Source organism: Athene cunicularia (genome assembly GCF_003259725.1).
Source record: "Athene cunicularia isolate RWA chromosome 3 unlocalized genomic scaffold, athCun1 chr3_part1, whole genome shotgun sequence".
Lineage (NCBI taxonomy): Eukaryota > Metazoa > Chordata > Aves > Strigiformes > Strigidae > Athene > Athene cunicularia.
The window spans coordinates 102,944,943-102,968,774 of record NW_020799097.1 but is presented as its reverse complement, the minus strand read 5'-3'; the positions used below and the strand labels follow the sequence as shown (position 1 = coordinate 102,968,774).

The following is a 23,832-nucleotide window of genomic DNA, read 5'->3' as shown; positions in this document are numbered from 1 at the left end:
TGTCAATAGCCTATCCTGTCCTTCCAAAGAGATGGATCAGTATCCAAAAAAGATGTATACTAACACTGTAAATAATGAACAATAATTAAGCAAAAAGTTATAGTTGGGAGAAAAAAACGACAAAAGTAATTTTTAAACTTTATTTCTTTCTTTAGTGATAACCTCACTTACAAACCTGTAATAAATACAATGTGATTCCAAGTCTTTTCCTTGATTACTCTGGTTTTGTACCTTAAAGTAATTACATTAAATAAAAAAATACAACTTCAGAAATAATTTCCCTAAGTTAATACTTTTTTTTTTTTTTTTGCAAAACCACACACACACAAAATTTTTATAGAAGCTGAATTACTTAAAGATCAAGTAAAATCATTTTATACTACTTACTTCAGACATAGCATATTACTTTAGAGAAAGAGAACTTTATGGGACATTTAGTCAACATACTGCTGTGCATTTGTTGAAATACATTTATTGATTACTTATCAGGTGTCCTATATTGTGTAGTTTACAGGACAATTACACTATTTGCCCAGCTCTGGAATAAGTTTTTCCAAATTTTTCGAAGAGAACAATCGGTGGTAACACTGTCTGAAAGTCCTAAACAAATGAGAAACAAAAAAAGGTGTTAAGTTTGGCTTTCATGGTTTTAACTTTTTTTTTTTTTTTTAAGTATTTTAGAGCTCTAAATATTGTCCTCTAGTTAAATTTCATCATATAAGTTAAAATGCACATTATGCAAAATAATATATATATATATATATAAAACATACTTTTTTTTACATTATAGGTACATTACTTTGAAGAACAGTGCAAGAATTGATTGATTTAATTGAAAGCAAATATCTATTTTAAAGTCTAAGTAACTATAGGCACTACAGAAATTCTCTGCTCCAAAAAACAGATTTTCTAATATTTTTCAAATCACAGTATACAAAATTGTATTCTCCTCCCTGGCAACCAGATAGGTTAAAGACAGCAAGATATCCCTGCAATATTTTAACTTTTCTACCTTGTTTAACATTAAAACATGGATATTAAACTAACTCCATGAGAAACAGTAAAAATATATATATTAAATATGTCTTAGTGGCAACAAATTGATTACAAGTTGTGGTAGAAAATATACAAGGAGGATGATTCCTGTACACGTTTTTGCCAGGAAAAGGTTTGGTTATTACATTCAAATTTTTAAAATGCAAATGGCTCCAAATCTGAATTGAATAAGAGAAACTCAAGTGAACCTGTGCCTTAAGAGTACAATGGAAATACAGCAAATAAACAAGAACGTAAAATATGATAAGTATTCTAAACAGTATTTTGCCTTAGCTACTTACTAACAAATGCTCATGGTAAATGATTAGCAAGTCCACAGTGTTTAATATCAAGTTTTTAATGCATTCTTAAGAAAATTATTTTCTTTGACCCTGAAATACTGGAATTAGTATCAGCAATACAAAATATTTGTTTTGCTTTAAAATTGTTTACACTTCCCAAAAATAACATAACATGAATTACCAGCTTTCCAGAATTAATTTTTAAGAAATAAGTTCATCTGAACACTTTCTACTGTTTTGTACTGTCAATGTGATGCTCTGTGAAAGTGCATGGAAGTCCAGTGTCTTCATAAAATATCTGAGGCCATGGGTGAATGAAAGCTGAAATTTTTACCTTTTTGACACATTTTAGAACTGGAAAGGTTTCATTCTATCTTAAAAACAGAATGAAAACTGTGGGGTTTTTTTATTTCTGAAAAATGACACGAAGCAGAAGTATCATTCCCTGGATAATTTAGACTTAGCTGCTTCACAGAACACAGTTTAGCTGAATCTCCATAAACTGGCAGAGCAACCACAACTGCTGGTAAGCTTCATGCAAACACTGACATGGCCCATCTGAGTTTCATCTGCGCTGCATAATGCCAAACCATGAGCATATCATTTCTTACATCTCAAAGTTATTTGATATGATTCCTTCAACATTCTGGTGCATAAATCTTAAAATAGCAAGATAGACACATACACATTCAAAATTACATATTCCCTGTGTGCGGTTAAAGTGAGTACTACCCCATTCTTTACTGTTCACATGGTTTAATTTTTAATGTTTCTCTATGCCTCGTACCACACAATTTCTTACCCAAGAGAAACAGTCTATTTGCATATTTTAATATTGTACTTTAAGAATGGCATACTATTTTAATTTTCATTGTGTGTTTGGCATCACAAGCACCTTCTTACTGTAGGAAAAGTTGTCCATATAATTATTATAATAAATATTATTATAACTCCAGCATAATTGCAAATACTTTCCTTATAGAGTGAAGCTAGTTATACTTAATTCAGTAAATTCACCAGGCTAATATTGTTCACAGGAGTGGGAAAAAACCCAGCTCTAGCTGCCAAGAAAGCAAGCAGATAATACAGCTATAATTTAGAATTAAGCAGTAATTCAGAGCAGAATACAGCATCCTTTTATTTTTCTTCTTCTTTTTTTTTTTTTTTAAATAGGAAGTACATGTTTAATATATATGCAGGATAGTTAGGTACAGTTTCACCAAAAAAAAGCAGCAAACTCAGGGTGAGACAAGGGAACGAGTAAAAGGTGTACAACACCCACATCAGGATAAAATCAGGAATATTAAGTCTGAGCACTGCAGAAGTCTTCATTTGCTGGAGCAGACGGCTTTTGCTATTAGGATGCCTGGCCATACAAAAACAATTGGCTGCCAAAATTAGCTCCTTGGGACGATTTAGGAGCCTTTGAAGTGAACAGTTTTTTGAGCTGGAACTAAGCCCAGGTCCAGCTTCAAACTCAAATCAAAATGACAAAGAGGAAATTTTCTGTGCCACACGCCCCCTCAGTGTAAGATTACTTTGGGTTGGCAGCTGTACTGTTTATCTTGTTATTTAAAGCTATTTCACTAGATACTCACAACTGAGCATTTAAACAACTGGCTCCGATTATGACGACAGCAGTTATGTTTGACCACATTTAGGAAACATCACACAGTCTGATGGATAAACAAAAGTGTGGCTGGCTTTACAGTTAGACTAATTAAAGCAGTTTAGAATGTATACTAGATAAATTTTGCACAGTATGCATATAAAATATAAATATCTTTTTATGAAAATAACCTCAGCCATTTTTGTATTTGAAGATATAGATTTTAATCAGGTTTTAACAGTGAGAAAGTAAGACTTGAAAATACCACTTGGCCTTGCAAGATCTACCTCACAGCAGTGAAGAGAGTCTATCCCACTGTATCATCATAGCAGCATAAAGGGAATGGAATTGGAAGTCAGGTTCTCTTGTCTATCTATTTTGATGGTGAAATGTAGGTTCAAATCATGCAGTGAAGCACTGTAATGCACTGCTGGTTCATCTTGAGTTTAAACTGAGTGTTACGTAGCATGGAAGTTATGAAGTTACACAGACAATACTTTTTAAGCTGCAAGAACAAAAGTTGTAAGTGGAGAAAAACAGGCTTCTTCAAAATTATCTTCACTGTCAGTCCTCCATTGTTGGGAGCTGGAATTATGTAGCTTAAGAATATGATTTCCCAGATACTGGCAAGATTGACCCAACAGTTTTACAGTCTCAGGATCATAGGAGCATAGAGCTGAGCTTTACGGAATTTTTCCACAATATATTCTTAAATCATGCCCTATAGTTCTCAGTAACAGAGACCTCTAATTCTCAGGTCCAAGAATTATTTTAAATTCCCAAATGAAGTTAATGTAACACTTCCTTTCTAAATTTATCAAGATTTGACTTCTTTCACTCCAGTAAATCATAACTGAAACAAGTTCAACTGACAGAGCTTAACAAGACCTATGGACCCTTTCAAGATATCTGACACCATTTCCCACAGCATTCTCCTGGTGAAACTGGCTGCTCACAGCTTGGATGGGCACACGCTTTGCTGGGTAAAAAACTGGATGGATGGCCGGGCCCAAAGAGCTGTGGTGAACGGAGTTAAATCCAGTTGGCAGCCGGTCACGAGTGGTGTCCCCCAGGGCTTGGTGTTGGGGCCACTCCTGTTTAACATCTTTACTGATGATCTAGACGAGGGGATCGAGTGCACCCTCAGTCAGTTTGGAGCTGACACCCAGTTGGGTGGGAGTGTTGATCTGCTCAAGGGTAGGGAGGCTCTGCAGAGAGACCTGGACAGGCTGGAGCCATGGGCTGAGCCCAACTGGAGGAGTTTCCATAAGGCCAAATGCCGGGGGCTGCCCTTGGGCCACAACAACCCCCAGCAGCGCTACAGGCTTGGGGAGGAGTGGCTGGAGAGCTGCCAGTCAGAGAGGGACCTGGGGGGGTTGATTGACAGCCGTCTGAACAGGAGCCAGCAGTGTGCCCAGGGGGCCAAGAAGGCCAATGGCATCCTGGCTTGTGTCAGCAATAGCGTGGCCAGCAGGGACAGGGAAGGGATCTCACCCCTGTACTCGGCACTGGTGAGGCCGCCCCTCTATTCCTGTGTTCAGTTTTGGGCCCCTCACTACAAAAAGGACATTGAATGACTCGAGCGTGTCCAGAGAAGGGCAACGGAGCTGGTGCAGGGTCTGGAACACAGATCTTATGGGGAGCGGCTGAGGGAACTGGGGGTGTTTATTCTGGAGAAGAGGAGGCTGAGGGGAGACCTCATCGCCCTCTACAGCTCCCTGAAAGGAGGTTGCAGAGAGCTGGGGATGAGTCTCTTTAACCAAGTAACAAGCGATAGGACAAGAGGTAATGGCCTCCAGTTGCACCAGGGAAGGTTTAGACTGGATATTAGGAAGCATTTCTTTGCAGAATGGGTTGTTGGGCATTGAAATTGGCTGCCTAGGGAGGTGGTGGCGTCCCCATCCCTGGAGGTGTTTAAAAGTAGAGTTGACATAGCACTGAGGGATATGGTGTAGTTGGGAACTGTTAATGTTGGGTTGATGGTTGGACTGGATGATCTTCAACGTCTTTTCCAACCTAGATGATTCTGTGATTCTGTGTTCTCAGGGCAGGCATGAAATCAAGGAATGTTATTATTAAAGCAAATTCTAAAAAGATTTTACATCTGAGTATGCAGACATACATAAATACCGACCACGTACAAACAATAATGGCAAAACAACACGACCTTGTAGACCTACATATCAGCTTGAAGGGCTTTGAAAATGCATACCCTCATATTCTAGTGATGAATTTGCACTGACAGGGTTTCTTTCCAAACAATTTTAAGAGTACTGTACTGTTTCCTGTAATATAAAAATGCACTTTGGAATGAGATAGGAATTACAATTAAGTATCTTCTTCGAAATTTAATGAAGTAGAAAGTCAGCTGCTTCAGACCAAAGCAATAACAGGCAAACAGCAGTAGCATATCTACTCACAAATTTTAAGGACAGAAAGTACCATTATGACAATTTATTCTCAACTCCTGCATACAGACTTTGGGTAATTTCCTATAGCAAATCTATCAAGTCCATAATAATTATGAAGCTGTTAAGCACCTAAAAAACTTGGCAAAATTAGCTTACAAAAAACCTATGATACCTGATTTATAGCTTTGCACAGTCTTTCTCTGTAATGACAAAATTTCATTTTGTTGCATAAATAGATTTGGTTGCATAAATGGAGATCAAAGTTGCATTGGACTGTATGAATGAAGATTTCCTTCATAGGTTAGGAGAAGTAGCATGTGAAGATGTTTCGAAGATAAATTATATATCCTCTCTAATGAAAAGTATTCCACCCATAGTAGTGATTCAGCGCACTGAGTCCTCTTCTGAGCCAATTGAAGACACTGTATAATTGCATGATGTCAGCCATGACACCACGTGCTATGCAAAAGGTAAACCGATTCATGAAAGCTTTGGATCTCAGAAAAACTTCTTTGTAGTGCTGGAATTATATCTGTTGATTGTATAGAGACCTATAACTGTAGATATATTCTGTTAAGAATCAATGGAAGGAATAACTGAAAAGTGGGCACAGCTGCTAGAATCTTAATTCTATCTTCATGCTGCTGAATAGTAAAAAAAGGGAACAATATCCACAGTTACACATCTAGACTTTAGAGGATGCAATGGTAAATTCAGCATTAAAATCCACACAGTAGTTACGTCCTCAGTCTAGGGTAAGCCCACTGAGCAATCTTGCTTTCTCCACAAAGCTGGGACACAGCTCATGTGCACACCTCATTTGAAAACCAGGCAGTACTGCCAAGTGCCACTGTACAGCCATAGTCCTCAACCCACACTGTTTAATACTAAGTGGTCATATTTAAGTATTCCCTATGATACAAATGCTTGTAATAGTAAAATTAGAGTTTTAAATTGAGCTGTCAGAGTAAGCCTCCTGACCTACATTAATAGCCATGGAGGTCTCTAACAAGGAAGCAAACCAGAAATGGCAAGCTGTTATACAAGCAAAATGTTGATCCAGCTAACTTTTATTCTTAGCAAATTTATCAATACTGGTTAACAATACTTCCAACTAGTACAGGGCCTTCTGACATGACAAAATAATGTAACAACCCATTCTGTCAATACAACACAAATGTCATTTCAAGTGCTCAAAACCCACTAAGCTACCCTAAAAAAGATTGATTTATCTGCTCCAGTGTTTCTTTGGGGCAAACTTTTCTCACAACTGAAACCAATTAGTGGGCCTGGCACTTGTAGTGCAGAATGTAGGTCAGCATCAAGTAATAAAAAAGTATTGACTTTTCTCTGTCTGTAAGCAGCATGAAAGGGGTGCCATGGCCTTGTCGTATATGAAAAGAGCTCCATTAATTTCACTTATTTCAACCAGGGCTGTCAAATACTAATGCTTCTATTGCACTTTTCACACAAAGTACATTGACACCAATCCTGGCCTCAGTGAAACAAGTTTACAATATTTCAGTCAGTGAAAGGGGTACTATAATTTTTAATTCCCTGTTGTACATTTAGTCTCTTTAAGCAGCACTGATCATAAGACCTATTGAAAAATATAAGCTGGGACATTAATAATGGCTATACACTTTTTCCCATGGGCAACAGAACCTATTTCTTGGGCATAGCTTCAACAGCTAATTAGCCATAAAGTTCAGGACACAGTTGTTTGGCATAACTCTGTTTTTGTGGCTGGTGGGCACAGACTGCCAATTTTGATTTCTGCTGTGGAGAAATATCCAAAAATGGGGAATAGGTCTTCTGTGACTTAAGGTTATAAAATTGAAAAGCTAATGTGTTAACCAATTGGGTCAACTAGCTCCTTCAAATAAGAGATAATAACAAAAGCCTGGATCATGCCTTAGGGACTGGATCTCATTGAGTCAGTGCGGAGGTATTGACTCCCAGGGAAAAGCATGCCTAATCGGAGTTCCCTGCACTACAGTGGGCAAGTGACCACTGCTGGGAAGAAGGAGGTAGAATTACACCTTTCACTATTCAGCTTGCCAGCGCGATACAGAGGAGAAGAACAAGGAGCCATCATCTATCTCCTTCTATGGCTGTCTACTACAACCACCAATTCTAAATCCTCTAAAGTTTGTTCTTTTGGGTAAGTGCGGTGAAAAAACCCTGTGCTTCCATGAAGACTTCATGATTTTCTCCATATTGTGGATTGACACAGTAGCGATCAAACTGACCTAAAATGTTATGATCGCATTTCCCATTTCCCTCCTAAATTGTCAGTTTGGGTTTTTTTTTGTGTGGCTTTGTTTTTTTGTTTTTTGGGGTTTTTTAAGTTTATGGTTCTTCTTGACAAGCTTGAGGGCTCCGAGTATGAGGTCTAAGTCATTCGCTAATTACCTCCTGCAAATCCAAACATCATCAACAATAAAACTCTTTGATTTAAAAAGACTTTATGAATATGGTAGAAAGCAATTTTCTACTTGCTTTAATGAGTTTGTCAGTGCAAGTCTTACCCTTTGAATCAACTTGCTATTAGATCTTAAAATAAAATGATATTGTATAGCCACCATAAAAAGCAACTTTATAACCTTCTGTGTTACACTTACATCAGGCAAGTTTCTTCTACTTCTTGGTTTTAGTCTTTTATTGACATTATGATAATGTGTTGTAAAAAACAAGTCAGGAAATTATGTTCACAGTAGGAAATCTAACAACACCATTTTAATATCCTATCTTCTAAGCTGAAAAAGAAAATATTAATTGCTATTTAATTTATTTAATAAACACTTCATTATTATTACACTTAAATTTCCACAGAGATATATGACTATCACTGACTTTTACACATTTCATCTTTTGAAAATACAAATAGTTGAACCAAACTCAAACAGTGCTTACTAGAAATTACAGAAGATTTCTAATTATGGTTCATGCATTTGAAAAAACGCTGATCTGATAACCAGATAGATTTAGATACTTCCTGCATGATGTGTTCAGTACAAACAGCACAGTAGTGTGTGCTCCTCTGTGACAGACTAACAAGGAAATTATAACTCTATTCCTCCCTTTCTCTAATATTCTAAGAAGGAAGTGTTCTGCTACTAAATCTGGGCTTGCTGAAGTTTGCTTTCATAGCTCAGCAGCTAAGCTGTGCTAATTTGTGCTTTGGAGATAACTGGCTAACAAATGTCAAGTTCTAAAACTTCTTGTCTTCATCTGTGCAAGGTAGGAGAGGATGTGTTCTAGCCTGGAAAAGAGCCTGCTTCTGCTTCTGCATGGTTAGAAGCAATTTGGACAAAGGAAAAAAAAAGGATATCCCGCTGTACCCTTCTACAGCTGCACAAATTAAGCTATGACATGACAGGAAATAAAAATACTTTTGAGAATGCAATAGTTTGAGCCATTGTACAAGGAAAGCACAAATATTTCTAAATGAATAAGATATTTTGCAATATCTGTGTTCAATAAGGATTACAAATGTGTCAAGCTTTACAGTGCTTTCTCACAAGCAAAGGCAAATTATCTCTTGGCTTTGATGAAAGTTTTGTGCAAGGAAGGACAAGGGAAAAAAGGGGAAGGATTTGGTCCAGTGAATTACTTTTTCTCGTAAGTATTGCATCTCTAAAATTAACCTGGGATATGAAACTAGCCTGTCCTTTTTGTCATGTGTAATATAACCAGCAATGAAGATTTGTGGTCCAAATTTGCATTTGCTACATTTACTTAGTACCCTGCAGTCATTATGGTTGCCCAAGGGGAAGGAAGGGTGGAATTCCCAGCTGTACCCTGTAAATTTATTTATTCCATTTATTGATGATCTGCAAGCCAGACACTGTCTGGTCCTTCCTCCCAAACATGTACTAGCTTTGCAATGTTTTAAAAAGAAATATATTCTCCTTTATAAATAGCTGCTCAGATAATGAATTTATTTATGTGTATAAAGTTAATCTACTGAAGAAGAATAAATCACCTTTATGTAGACACTTTTCAGGTACTTTTAGACATATTCAGAGCCAGTATCAATATTAAAAGTGTAGCTTGCCACACAGAAAGTGACAATGCATGCTTTACTATATTTTAGTCAATGTTCATGTTATGAAATATCTCCCAAATTCTGTTCTGAATGTCTGTATTTGAACCAAAATTGGCAAAGATAATATTCTATTTTTTCAACTAATGTAGCCTTTTCTTACAAGTAAATTAAGAAATGAATGTGTATTTCTCCACAAGCTATTTCATACTTGGATACCCTTGAACTTTACTGAATCTGGGCTAAAAAACAAATGTGCAGTTGAAATAGTTCAGTAGGTATTCAGAATCCCAAGAGGTGTTTATTTGCTATTGTCATGCAAATATATACTTCTTGCAGGGTATTTTAACAAAATATTTTTGAACAGAGGAGTAGGTGTTCATCTTAATTTAAGATGTATATATACACACCGAAAACACTGATGAGTGATATATAACACTTTTATGAAGTTATTAACACTGAGGTGAGTCTATGCCTAACACTATATTCCTCTGTACAGAAAAATACAGTCTTAAAAACATCTGATGAAAAAGTAAAGGACATATTTTTATCACAGTGCTTGCTTTTTTTAAATCAACTCCTTGTCCTGTCCATCACACAAATACTGCTAGCAACAGGATTTGTATTAGCAAATAATGCACTTAGGGATAAGTATCTTGACTTATGCCATTTATAAGCTGCCCCTTTCATTGTCTAACTTGTTCAGCCACAACATTCTCTTTCCAGCTGAAAACAAGCTATTGCCAAGTGTTGACTGCCAAGACAAACTCAGAACCACTTTCAACCTGATGGACTAAAGCCAGAAAACATTTAACCTGCCAAGATCAAGTTGCATCTCTAACTTGCCAAAATCATGCCACTAGGAGTTAAGGAGGAAAAATTCTGAGTTGGAATTCTCAAGTGAAAATACTTTTTATCAGGTTAAGTTGTATCTGTTTGAAAAAAAGTTGTAATCATTTACAATCGATTGAAAAAAGAAAAAAACACTTTGATTGCACTGTATTTGGCATATGCAGCAAAACCAGTGCTCCAATTAGATTTCATCTGGTTTGACGTTCTGGATCATACTTTCAAACATGATTGCTTTCTGTGATGAAAGGACTAGATATGCAGATCAAAGGAGAACAGTGGATGCTGCCTAGCTGAGCTTTAACAAGGCTTTCGACACAATCTCTCAGAGAATCCTTTTAACCAAGTTGGTAAATTATAGTCTAGATGTGTAGTCTAATAGATGTAATAACTGTCTGGAGTGTCAGGGTAGCAATGAATGGTTTGTACTCTAACTGGAACCTGGGTACAAATGTATTTCCTCAGGTGCTATCTTGGGATCTATCTTGTTTAATATCTTCATTAGTGACCTGAAGGTGTAGATGGAATGCACTCTCATCAAGTTCATGGACAATACCAAACTAACGGGGGCCTGAGGGCTATGATGGAAAGTGATGTAGACAGGAATGACCTGACAGAACCTCACAACATACAGTACAGACAAATGCACATGGCACAGACTAACCCCTGGAACTAGGCAGGCTGGAGCTGACAGGCTGGGTAGCAGCGCTAGAGAAGAGGTCCTGGTGGTCCTGGTGGGCAACTAGCTAAACATGAATCAGCAATGTGTCCTTGCCATGCTGAAAGCTAAAGGGAAAAACAGCTTTCCTGTTTTGCAAATACAAACTACCTTCAGAAGAGATTGAGATGATCAGACAGGAAAAGGCCTTTCTTGTTTTGCAGGCAGCTTACTTTGGAGATCAGCTAATACTAGAAAAACTACTCAATCTATCCAGTGTTATGCTCTCACTAATCAACAAACTGAAAAAATAGCTCTTGATAAAACCTATTGCTATTTTTTCTGTCTGTATTTACTCATATATGATAACATATCTTCTTTGTGTCATGTTTTTCTTCATTTTTTATTGGCACTTTTTCTCTCTCATGTAAATCCACCAGTTCTTTGATACAGTTCAGGAATAGCATCAGCAACACTGATTATTCACTCAGGCGCCACAGATTTGTTTTGGCATTGACATGAAGCTAGTTCTGTCAAACTGCTGCTGATTAAGAAACTTCAGGGAGAGGAACAGCTGATATTTATAGCCAAACATTATTTCAGATTCAACAGTGTTCAGATAAATGAAATGGATTACACATATTAGCACAAATTTAAAAAATAGATTGTTGAACATTTCAAAAACTAAAATCATGCTGTCATAGTTCTGATATGAATACATGCTATATATACTAAATGTAACAACTTGTGCAATCATATTCTATGGTAGTATATAAGCAAAAGTTTCTTTCACTTTTCAGCTAGATAACTTCCAAACTAAATTCTACACTCTGTTGTCCATGCTGAGGAAAGAATTTAGCCTTAAACTTTCTTTAACATCTATGTCTTTAATGTCTATGCAGAACTTTCAATCTATAGCTCAGTACTAATATATCTATAAATGAACAGGAACTAGAAATTTTTACAATGTTTTATATGCTAATTTATTCATTGACAGTGTAGTAGCAATATAAGTTATACTGTAAAGTTTTCCATACTTCTCTGAAGACTTTGAATTTGACCTGAAGTGTTGAAATTCTTTAAATAGCAACACATTTTGGTCTTACTCCTGCCAAAGTCTTGGGCATGTGCAAAACCTACAAATCATGCCAAACTCTTTGAGTGATATATGGAGGACCACAATCCACTAGGAAATAAGCTAAGACCAAGTCATTCATTTCATTTAGGTCCTTCAGTGGGATCTGAACCATCCAGCCCACAAACCATGTCTCATGAGATTGCAGTATACATCCAGCCCACAGTAATAATGATTCATATACATATATGTGTATATGCTTTATTGCTACCTTTAGCTGGATTAAAAGCAATATATCAAATTTTATATTTCTGCTTCTTTTATTAGCTTTCTAGCACTTGATCAGCTGATAGAGGTGATAATGAAATGTTTTTTTATAAACTGGAGTTTGTAAGTCCTGTCCTGAGAATGTAATATTTCAAAAAATAGCTTAAGCTTTGGGGAAAAAACCAATTACAGAAACAGCATTAAAAATGCCAAGCACTGGGCAGAAGCAATTCTGGATCAGTTTAAAAAAGTGATTGATGAAACTCTAATCTGAGCTGAAGGAACAGTTTCACAACAAGCTGTGACCATTCCACACACTTCATTAGCTGCCATAATTAGCCTGGTGTTTCAATTTGTTAGAACTGGTGGGGACAATTTTACTCAGAATGCAAACATCAAAAAACAGGGTGCCTCAGACTTCAGAAGAGGCTGATGAGAAGCTTTTCTAGTCTCTGTTAACTAAAAGATTAATTACAGCTGATGGGAGGCTGTACTCTGATTGTCACTCTGTCTATGTGCATTACTTTTAGCATTAGAAGAAAGACATGGTTGACACTATGCTGCTCAATCAAGCAGCTTCGCATTAGGGTACAAAGACTGTTAATATGCAACGTTTTTATTGTTTCTCTTTTTCTTTTTTTCCCCCCCCTAAGTTTGAGACTTTCATTCCTAACAAATTGTACTTTAAAAGAGCAGGGTATTCAGTTGCTAATGATAAGTGCTTACTGTTTATCCTGTCATTCCTTCATGCAACTACAGGTGAGACATCATAACATGCCTCAAAGCTACTGGCTAGAAATATTATTAGTTCATGTTATCACAGTCAAAAAGTAAATTCCTACTCAAATAGTCTCATTATGGAAAACAAAACAACAAAAAAAAAACAGTTGTGAAACAGACACTGAGTACATCACAGCCTTTATATTTTATCCCCTTTACTTTAGGTGCTGTTACCTCTGTATATTAACTCATCAAAGCTTGCGAGGTTATTCAAATGGAAGTGAAGTCTGAATCTGAAGTGCAAAGGTTATTCCTGATTAATTCCATAACTCTCATTGTAGAATATTAGCACACGTTTATACATCTACTCATAAATAAATTCTTATGTGGATATGCCTTTTAAGTTTCCCTACATATTTTATGGTGATATAAACAAAAATTTTAAGAGAAGAAAGAATAAAGTTTATCTCTATCATGGTGGAACATGCTTTTAACCTGAATTTATAAAAGGCATGTTGAAAATCATTGCATTAAATGAATAAACACTGAAGTGTATTCCGAAGTGAATATCATATTACTATTTAAAATGTAGCAAAGAAGTTCAGAGTTGAATCATTATATAAATTTTAAGGAAAAAAGCAGTAGCTACTTACATCAAACCATTAAGACAACAAGCAGTCTGTATTACTTACAGTCTCTCATTGATTCTAGTGTAAGTGCACAAAGCTATCTTTTACTGTGATTTTTTCCTATTCAGGGAATGTAGATTACTTTAAAATCCATTTTACTGCACTGAAGTCCTACTGTTCTAAGAATAATATACTCTTGCTCTCTGGAGACATCATCAAAACAAGAACTTGCAGTCTTTCATCTTGGGCATATACCTGGCATAACATCTTAAAATCCATCCAGAACAGCTATAGGTATTAGTAACATTACAGATTATACAACCGTTCGATCATAATGGGTCAGTGTGATAAAATATGTCATTGAGGGCATCAGTTTAAGAAGCAACATTCTGTAGTCCTAAGTATATCTGTTGCAAGAACTCACCAGAATATGTGCTTCTGATCTTAGACTTCAATTTGCAAACTCACCAGCAATATGCATTTAAAGATGAGATTAAAAAAAAAAAAAAAAGCGTCTATTTTTCTGTGAAAATGGGTAACACCATTTGTCCTAGAACATTCTTTCTAAATAGCATTTGTCTACATATTGATTATATTCATTATGGGCCAGATCCTTATCTGATGCAAATTAGCCTAGCTCCATGCATATATCTCATCATACTAGGCTCTGAGGATCAGTTCTCATACCTGCATTTTTCAACAGTTGCATGGACCATGTAATTCCTAGAGGATTGTGAAAAGCTTTCTGTTACTTTCATTTCAACTCTATTTAACCAGCACAAGCAAGGTCTAGGTGAGAATTACCAAATAATAAGTAGCTTGCTTTTGCAGATATGTTCCATAAAGAATTTTAAAGACTTCAAAATATAGCCTTTTAAATTCAATATTGTGGCAAATTGAATTGAATTGAAATACATTATGTTTGCTAGATATATATAAAAAAAATCTACTTAATTCCAAGAATGCTAAACAACCCATCCATAGCCATCATCAAAAGGCAAGGCCAAGCACTTCCAGTTTATTGTGAGAATTTTCAGTTCCAACAAATAAAATAATACCCAAATAGTGAACACCTAAACCCAACATAAACAAATCAGGTGTAACTTCAAACTTTACCATTCCCACCTCAACTGACTTTATTTTTTTGCATTAAAAGCTCTGCCACAAGTTCCTGTAAGAATGTACTGAATGAGTTGTTCAAGATACTCTATTTCTAAAGTGTTTCTGATTAAACAAGAACCTTTAAAATGTTTAAGCAATGTGTACAATAAGAATTCTTTAGGAAATTAAAACATGCATATACTTCCCTCAAAGAAATATTGGTTCAAGTTAGCTCTTACTAAAAAGCAAGATTTTCTTTTATGCCACAAACATACACATTGCATTATTAAATGAGGAAGGTAGGCAAAGCAAGACATTTATCATCCAACAGACAAATGATACAGGATTGGTTGTTAGACAGTATAATAAGTACCATCTAATTTTCTCTTACAAATCAATTTATTCTTCAAAGCCTTGGATCATCATCAAGGGACTGCATTTTCCCATTGAGAAATTACAGAACTGAAAATCAGGTTTTATAAAATATTCAACTAGTTGCTAACAAAACCTTACAAATAACCACTAGAATGGATCCGATTAGAAGATTGGTGACAATATATTTTCTTATGCAAATAACTGAATGGTTTGGCTCTTCTCAGTCACTACTTTGTAGTATTTCCTCAAAATCAGACCCTGTAACTCATCAGTAACCTTCACAAGAAAGTTTTTCCAATCTTTCTTTTCAGTCTTCCAGTTATCCACAAATTCTTTTCTGCATTTAAACAGTAGCCAGGGATACATTTTGTATATTTTAATTTGCTTCACAGTGTTTACCTTCCTTCTAAACCTAAGAAAAAGATTTCTGATAGCTAATAACAATTTGCATAACATATATCAAGAGTAGCATTTTTCAAAGGCAGCCCAGCAGCGGTGACCTTAAGGATTTTCTCAAAGGAAACAATCTACAGCTCAAGAACCTTTTCAGCAGAACCTCTGAAAGTGATCTTCATAACAAAATCTATTTCTCTAAATATGACAATGTCATTAAGAAATCTGGAAAAATCATTATGTCAACTGTCAAAAGTTGAAATTGTCATTTGCTTTCCTGGAAGACTGAATGGGTGCATATCAAAGAGAGATATTCCATTCTAGTCCTGTGAATGAGAGGTAATGTCTGGTGTTCCCTTTGTTGGATATGACATACCCCTGCCTTTTTTAATACATTTGCTTCTCAACAGCACATCATGACATTTACTAAAAAGAACAAAGAATTCAGAAGTTGCAAAAGTTACTTTAAGCCATTTTTTGTTACCCATTTTCAGCAACCACTTGCTTATTAAGCTGGTCTGTGATATTAAATTGGGAAACACTGCTCTTTTTTGGTATTACCTAACTGGGTAGCCAAATGTCTGAACTCCAAGGAGGTTGCAGCTCTGAAGAGTTATGCTGCTGTGGGAATTGCCTTACGTGGAGGCAGGGAATTAAGTTGGTTTTGGCATGAAGATACAGCAACATTCTGATTCACAATTGTTGATCTGAGAGCAGAAAATTTATGCTACAGGGTACAAAGGATAGACTTTCTATGAATAGTATAGGATGTATTGTTGTATGACTAGATCCTTAGGTTTAAATTATTTGGTTTGGTGCAGGACTCAGGGTGGAAAGAAAAGTGACAGAAAGCAGCCTTATCTTGGGAACAGATAGTTGATAACTCAAACTAAGGGTCCATTTGTAGCATCTGAATAGATACATCAAGTCATGCCAGCAGTAATAATCATACAGGAGCCATGTCATTGGCCAGAACTTGCTGGAGTGCAACACACTTTGGCAACAACCCCTTATTATCCCTGACATGGCTCATGAGGAAACTGGTAGTGTAAAAAGCAAACTCTTACAGGTCATCTAATAATTCCACTACAATAGAGCCACTTCTGGCTATCACATTATGTCAGCTCTGCACTGCCTAGGAAAACACATTGCAATTGGATTGGAGAAATAAGAATCTGATATTCAGAATATGTGCTAGCTCTTCTCACTGTACATTAGTAACTTCTGTCACAAAGCACCCTAGTAAACATGGCCTTAAAAGTTCTCAAACATGTAATACAGCTGAAAGTACAGATGTATATTAGTTAATATCACACTGTATTAGAAAATATCCTCATGTAATAATTTTTCCTAATTAAAATGAAAAAAAGCATGGAGTCACAATCTAAGATACATACATTATACTTATCTCAAGTCCAATCGCTATAAGATTAGGAAAAAGGGAGCTAAGGTGAAATTTACATAAATTTCAGTATAGTCAGGGATGGAAAAGCATGAATAGTGTATCAAGCCGGTATTCTGACACATAATGACACCATCTGCTAGACACATCATTGCTGTGTTTGTTGTCCTACAAGGGATGAAACTAATTTTCAAACAGAACACATCGCTTCCCCGCTTCCACCCTATTTTTCCCTCACAGTAATACTATATGGAGATAAATTTGCTGTGGAACCACAGGATGCAGTGGTCTCAGAAGAATGTGGAAGAAAATGGGATGACCATGGCCATGTAGAAGAGTCACACTCACTTTCTAAGGCACTGAGATTTTCAGGCCATATTACGTCCTCCTTGGGGACCTGTTCCCACATATCTGGAACTTAGGACGCTACCTGATAATGTGATTCCACTTGGGCCAAAATGGGAGCAACAATGAAAACCATAGAGGATATTGAAATTTCAGAGGCAGCAGATATATAAAATAGGATGAATTCCTTGAAAAAGAGAACACTTTGTGTGTCCATCACACAAACTTAGTGAAGTCATGTGAGAGGAATTATGCAATTCATAGAGATTTGGTCCTTACAATCTTCTTTATGGTAGAAAGCAAGTGAAACATGAATAATTTTTTCCATAGTCTGTTATCTCTGTTATCCAAGATGGAAAATTTCTTACAGTTCTTGGACAAAAAGCCAAGTTTACAGCTAGTGTAAATCAATGAAACTCTATATTTTGCATTATAACATTATTTATATAAACTCTTAAAATACATACAAACAGTGGTGTTTATCTGTTACATGTGTCATGATTTAATTAAATACTTCTGCAACTTCATATAATCTCAGCTGAAGGCAATCACTGTCGAACAAAATTGACTGAAGCTGTTGATTGTACCTTTATCTACACTAGCTGAATGTGAGCCTGTAATTCTCTGCCTCTGGTGACAAAGATGGAAGTGATACAATATATATAAGGACTAATTATTGCCTATTCTAATGGCTATACAATACAGTGTGAAAATGCCAGTAGTGTGGACTACAGCCCAATTTCTACTGCTCCACCAAAAATAGAATTGTGTTGGTCTTGAATTACAAGGGCTATTTTCCCTGGCCTAAGCAAGACCATGACAGAAATATTTGAACTTGATATTTGATTAATGCTGGCAGTATCCTATAAGTGATTTCCACTCAACAATGTCTAATTATTTAATTATTTCCCATTATTAATGGAATGAAACAATTCAAAACAAACAGCTAGAATGACTGTTTTGCAGGAAGCACATAATCATCAATTCATACATGTAAAAAATCTTCATAAAATTATATTAAGATGGCCTGTTGAACTTGAAAGGCATATTTTATCCCAATCAATGCATAAAAGTAAAATTATCCATAACTAAGGCATGTTTCTCTGCTGTACAGTTCAGCTGTAATGATCCCCACACACTGCACTTGCACATCAATTATGATAATCATAATCACGGTCGTTAAGCTGAATGTTCATTATTATCAGGATGCTGGTGACAGCAGATTCAATCATCGGGTGCAATGGGCAGGCAGTCACAGTCCCACCCAAGTTTCTGCAGACAGCGTTGTGCCACATTAAATCTATGATGTGTTCCACATCCCACTCCATTCCAGAAGCTGTAGACGGTAAAGGTCAACTTTATGTTCTGTGCAATATGCTTAGGTTCTCTAAATTAATTCTTTGCAGTACTAGGTATTTTTATGCTTTGTAGATAATAAAATTCTGTTTAGGGCCAAAATGCCTGTGCAAATAATGAAAGAGTGATTCAGTTGTACTGTAATTCACCTATAATAAGACATCAGAGGAAAGAATCTATCAGGTAGGAATATCTTAAAATGTCACTTTCTGAATTTTGCAAATAAGAAAATATTAAATGCTGTCATTAAAGTCAGTTTTCTAAAATGCATATGCAAACTAATTCCAATACCGATTAAATGCTGTAAACTATCATTTCTGCCTCAGTAAATATGAACATATGTGAGTGTTTTGACAACTGAAAGATTGCAGTTAGTGTATTTGATCCCTTGACTGTCCAGCTACCTTGGAACCTATCAGTGTAATTAAATTCATGGTGACTGGTAAATTTTTTGTATTCTCACATAAATTCTATCAAAGGCTTTCCACAGTATTTAGACATACAATATCAAACTAAAAATATGCAAACATGTTTATTTTTATAGTGGTTTACTACTGGGTAAACTAAATATATTCAGATTCACTAGAGGTACAGTATTTTCATTTCTTGTTTATTTTTAATGAAGAATTCAAATACAACAGTTTTTACCTTATATCCTGGTTTTAGCTGGGATAAAGTTAATTTGCTTCCTAATAGCTGGTACAGTGCTGTGTTTTGGATTTAGTGTGATAATAACAGTTATAACACTGATGTTTTAGTTGCTGCTAAGTAGTACTTATTCTAAATTAAGAATTTTTCAGTTTCCCATGCTCTACCAGTGAGGAGGTGCACAAAAAGCTGTGAGGAAGCATGGCCAGAACAGCTGACCTGAACTAGCCAAATGGACATTCTATACCATCTCAGTATATAAATCAGGGGGAGTTGGCCAAGAGGGGTGGATCACTGCTCAGGCACCTGTCAGCAGGTGGTGAGCAGTTTCATTGGGCATCACTTATCTTTGCTTGGTTTTATTCCTCCCTCTTTATGTTATATTTCTTTTAATTATTATTTTATTATTATTTTAAAATTTTATTTTAGTTATCAAACTGTTCTTATCTCAACCCACAAGTTTTTCCCTTTTTTTGATTCCCCTCCCTGTCCACCTGGGAGGGGGGAGCAGTGAGCAAGCAGCTGCATGGTGTTCAGTTGCTGGCTGGTGTTAAACCACAAAACCTTAACTCAGAAACTTTTTTGAAATGTACACAGAATGAGATAAAAATTTTCAGATTGTAACTAGATGAAAAGAAGAAGTATTCACTTTTCCTCACATATCTATGGTAATTATTATGTTTAGAGGAAGTCTATGCTAATACCCTTTCATTTTCTAGAAGAAATATAGTAAGGCAGTACTTTTCATTGTTCATTTTGCTTCTAAAACAGTTATAGAATTTACATACTAATCTTTTTGTGACTTGAATTAAAATGCATAAACACATGAAAACCTCTGAAAAATGTAACTAGGACATGCTTGTGAACATATACAAGGAAATTTTCTTATAGGTAGTTTAAAAAAAAAAGCCAGCCAATATCAAACAATACCTCAGCAGCTCAGAGGGCTCACTGATCCACTGACCCCTGAACTGACTCCTTGGAAGAACTTACACAATATTTTGTCTAACCAGCAATGACAAGCAAAACTTCTCTAGTATAATGCTGTCAGAAGCTGAATATTCATCATGGCAGGGTTATCAGCTATTGGGTTGTAATAGAAGTTGCATCTACAGAAATATCACCTCATGGGAAACTCAAAGAATGGTTGTGTTTAGCAGTGTTAAGCAAAAACTTGATTGTTTTTAGTAATATTTTGATACATGCACTTTAGCCCAGTGATTCATTAGAACACGATAACTTTGTTCATAGCACTGACATATACAAAGTTGTAATACAGTTTAGAAAAAAAGAGACAGAGTTATTTCAAATTTAACAGTTATGAAACTATGACCTCACATCTGCCTATAGGACCTTTTCTATTTAAATATAATGTTGAGGTGGGGATTTGGGTGGGGATTTTTTTTTCTGATAATGATGACCCATTAAAGCAGCAGGTAGGTCATAAATAGCTCTTTTCTCCTCTTATCTCTCTGTTTGGGTAAGCGGCTCCTAATTGAAGCTTCATATTGATTTAGAATTGGGGTTGGAAGGCTGTATGTCATGTTGGGTTAATGTATACAGCTATTCAGCTCCAGACATTTAGGCTGAAATCTATTCAAGATCACAAGTGAGTTTATTTGTTTCAGCTAAGCCCATAATTTATATATTACATACATGTGTGGTATGATATACAAAATATCTTTACATTGTTTGATATCACCATCTGAGCCAGATCAAGAACTGCTAAGGACTGGAAAAAGAAGTCTCTGCAGAACAAGATGAATACCACCAATAAGACTGTTAGATTTTTTTTATATATCATACTTATGCTGTGGGACTTCAGCCAGTCATATCCTCCACTCCTTGCTTTTGAAAGACAAATTCAGATCTTTTTTTTTTGAATGTTGATCTTTGTGCCTTTATTTGCAATGAGATTTAATTAATGTATGTTAAAATACCAAAATTTTACTCTGAGCTCATTTTTAAAGCTTAAAGCTTTGAGGAACAATTATTTTTAAAAAATATTACTTCTCAAACTAAAATTCCTTGGAACTTGTTATATATTTACAAAGGTTAAGTTACTTTCAGGGAAATAAATAATCATATATCACAAAATTGTTAAGGTTGGAAGAGACCTCTTGAGATCATCTAGTCCAATCCCACTACTTAGCTAGAGCAGGTTGCCCAGGAATGTGTCCAGTTAGGTTTTGAATACCTCCGAAATGGAAACTCTACAATCTCTTTAAAAAAAAAAAAAAAAAAAAAAAAAAGTGTTTTCTTGTGTTCAAATGGAATTTTATACATCTCAGTTTGTGTCCATTGCCTCTTGTCCTGTCACTGGACACTACTGAGTCTGAGAGGAATCTGGCTTCCTCTTCTTCATTCCCTCCTATCAGGTGTTTATACACATTGATAAGATCTCCCCTGAGCCCTCTCTTCTCCAGACTGAAGAGTTCCAGCACTCTCAGCCTCTCCTCATACAAAGGATGATCCAGTCCCTTAACTATCTTTATGGTTCTATGCCACTTTCTGTTATCCATCTACTGGAAAATTTTAACATGATTATGATACCCAATACAAATAGAAGTAATGCAAACATTACACAAACTCCTGTTAGAACACGTTCTGAGGAAAATTACCTCTTGCAGCACTAGAATACCAGAAATATATGAGATGTTCCTGACAAAGCAGGCAGTTTAATAAGACTAACTTAAAATAAAAACAGTTCATCACTAATAGTTAGAATTATCCTAAGAATGTAAGCAGTAAAATATTTTGGGTTTTTTAATCAGGTTTTGCCATAATTTTCTGAAGGTTTATCTTAATACGCAAGAGTAAATATGCAATCTCTCAGAAAAAGCAATACAGATAGAACAACACTTTGCAAAACTTATATAACCAAAGATGAAGTTATTCAGGCTTTTAAATCCTTATTTTGTAGGTAGGAGAGGTGTCGAATTTCCTCAAATTGAAATTAACAGAGTTGAGGAAGCTTCATCTCATCACATCAGATCTATGTGATATTATAGCATGCCAGAAAGATTACCACTGATTTCCATGATCTCTGGATCAGGCCCTAATTTGCTTAGTTCTAATACAATAACAATCTAAAAAATTAAACCATTTGTTAATTTTTGCAGTGACTTACCTTGTCTGCTACCCACTTCTTAGGCTGTATTTCTCTGAAGTGTTTAGTTCCATAAGTTTCTTGGCTGTATTTGCCTGTCCTATGAATTGATGGCTCATACTTCTGATTTTTACGATACGAAGAAAATGGCAGAAATCTGAAATTCAGGAACATTTAAAATCCGTTATGCTCTACTCTAGATGCCACAGGATTGATGTAAATCATAGATACCAACCCTACAGGAGGCGACATGGACACATGTTCCTGCTATTTTCCACTACCTTCTTAATGTTCCCTGTCAGTATTTTGAGAGGATTACTGCAATTTCTCCTATAGCTGCTTTTAAATTAAATTTGGAGCAAAGAGATACAGAGTTTCAACAGGATAAATTGAAGACTTTCTGTACAAAGATATAACCTGGTTCACTTGCATTATTAGATTATTACTTTGGCTGTATCTGTACTACCAGCTGGTGTGATGTGAAGAGAGAATGAGCAGGGTTCAATTAGCTGGGAGCTGCATGTTGATACCTCAAGTCTTAGCAGGCAGTGCAGCCTGTGCCAGCTGCCAATGGCAGGCATGCACCTGCACAAGTACAGAGCTCATTTCTGGAGAACCTGCATCCACTTTACAAGTCCTGTAGGCCCCCAACACATAACCTCAACCTGATAGTTCCATCAGGACAGAAGCATTTTCAATCATGCCAGCAGTATAAGCATAAACCAAGGTAAACTTGCTCCCTGTACATTAAACCAGGTATACATCCTCTGATATCTGTTAACCAAAGCTAAATAAACCATATTCTCGTCTAGAAAAATAGAAACTTATACAAATAGTACTGGTGACTTTCATGTATTGGCAGACCACAAAGCAAAGAATTTACTTATTCTGAATTCACAAACTGTGTAATTTACTCTCAAGTTATAATTATATCCAAACTAGCAATCTTTTGGAGCTCGATTCTTTCACCTTTGGTCATACTGATGGCGCACTCCCTGCTTCTATAATGACACTGAACAGTGAAGCTTCAGCTACCCACTTTGGGCATGGAAGAGGTTTTCAGATGGATGTCCCTAACTCTCATGGACAGCTACAGGTTTTCTGGGTAGGTTCCACAGCAAACTGTATGGAAAAAGGTGAAAGACATCTTATATATAAAGGCTCTGAAAGAGACCCTACAAAGATGTCTTAGTTCCATCTATTTCAGTTCGCAAGAGAGTTATAAGAACAGGTACATTTTAAGATAAAGGAAAATCTTGTGAATTAAGTTTATCATTGCTGGTATTCTGAAAAAGTAACATGCATTCTTTGTTCTACATGTGCAGGAAAAATTATGTAGTAAAATTAGAAAATCAGAAGTTCAAAGCATCACTTTAACTGCCGTGACAACAGGTATAGTTAATTAAAACCTTTTCCTAGTTGAAAGCTTTTCAGAATCCTGAGTTAGGCAGTCAAACAAGTTTTTGATAAAGATGGGGATTAAAAAAAAACGTTTCTTTG

At 35.9% G+C, this 23,832-nt stretch overlaps 1 protein-coding gene across 1 annotated transcript in view; it reads right to left on the bottom strand.

The window, feature by feature from the left end:
• Positions 1-321: 321 nt before the first annotated feature.
• The window catches only part of SPATA17 (spermatogenesis associated 17), a gene marked incomplete at its 5' end in the record, with an annotated part of 89,964 nt that continues 66,453 nt past the window's right edge, over positions 322-23,832 (bottom strand). Inside the window, 2 exons of the mRNA XM_026844634.1 lie at positions 322-600; positions 22,354-22,489. Coding sequence (XP_026700435.1) covers positions 520-600; positions 22,354-22,489 — 217 coding nt within the window. The remainder of the gene's footprint in view (positions 601-22,353; positions 22,490-23,832) is intronic.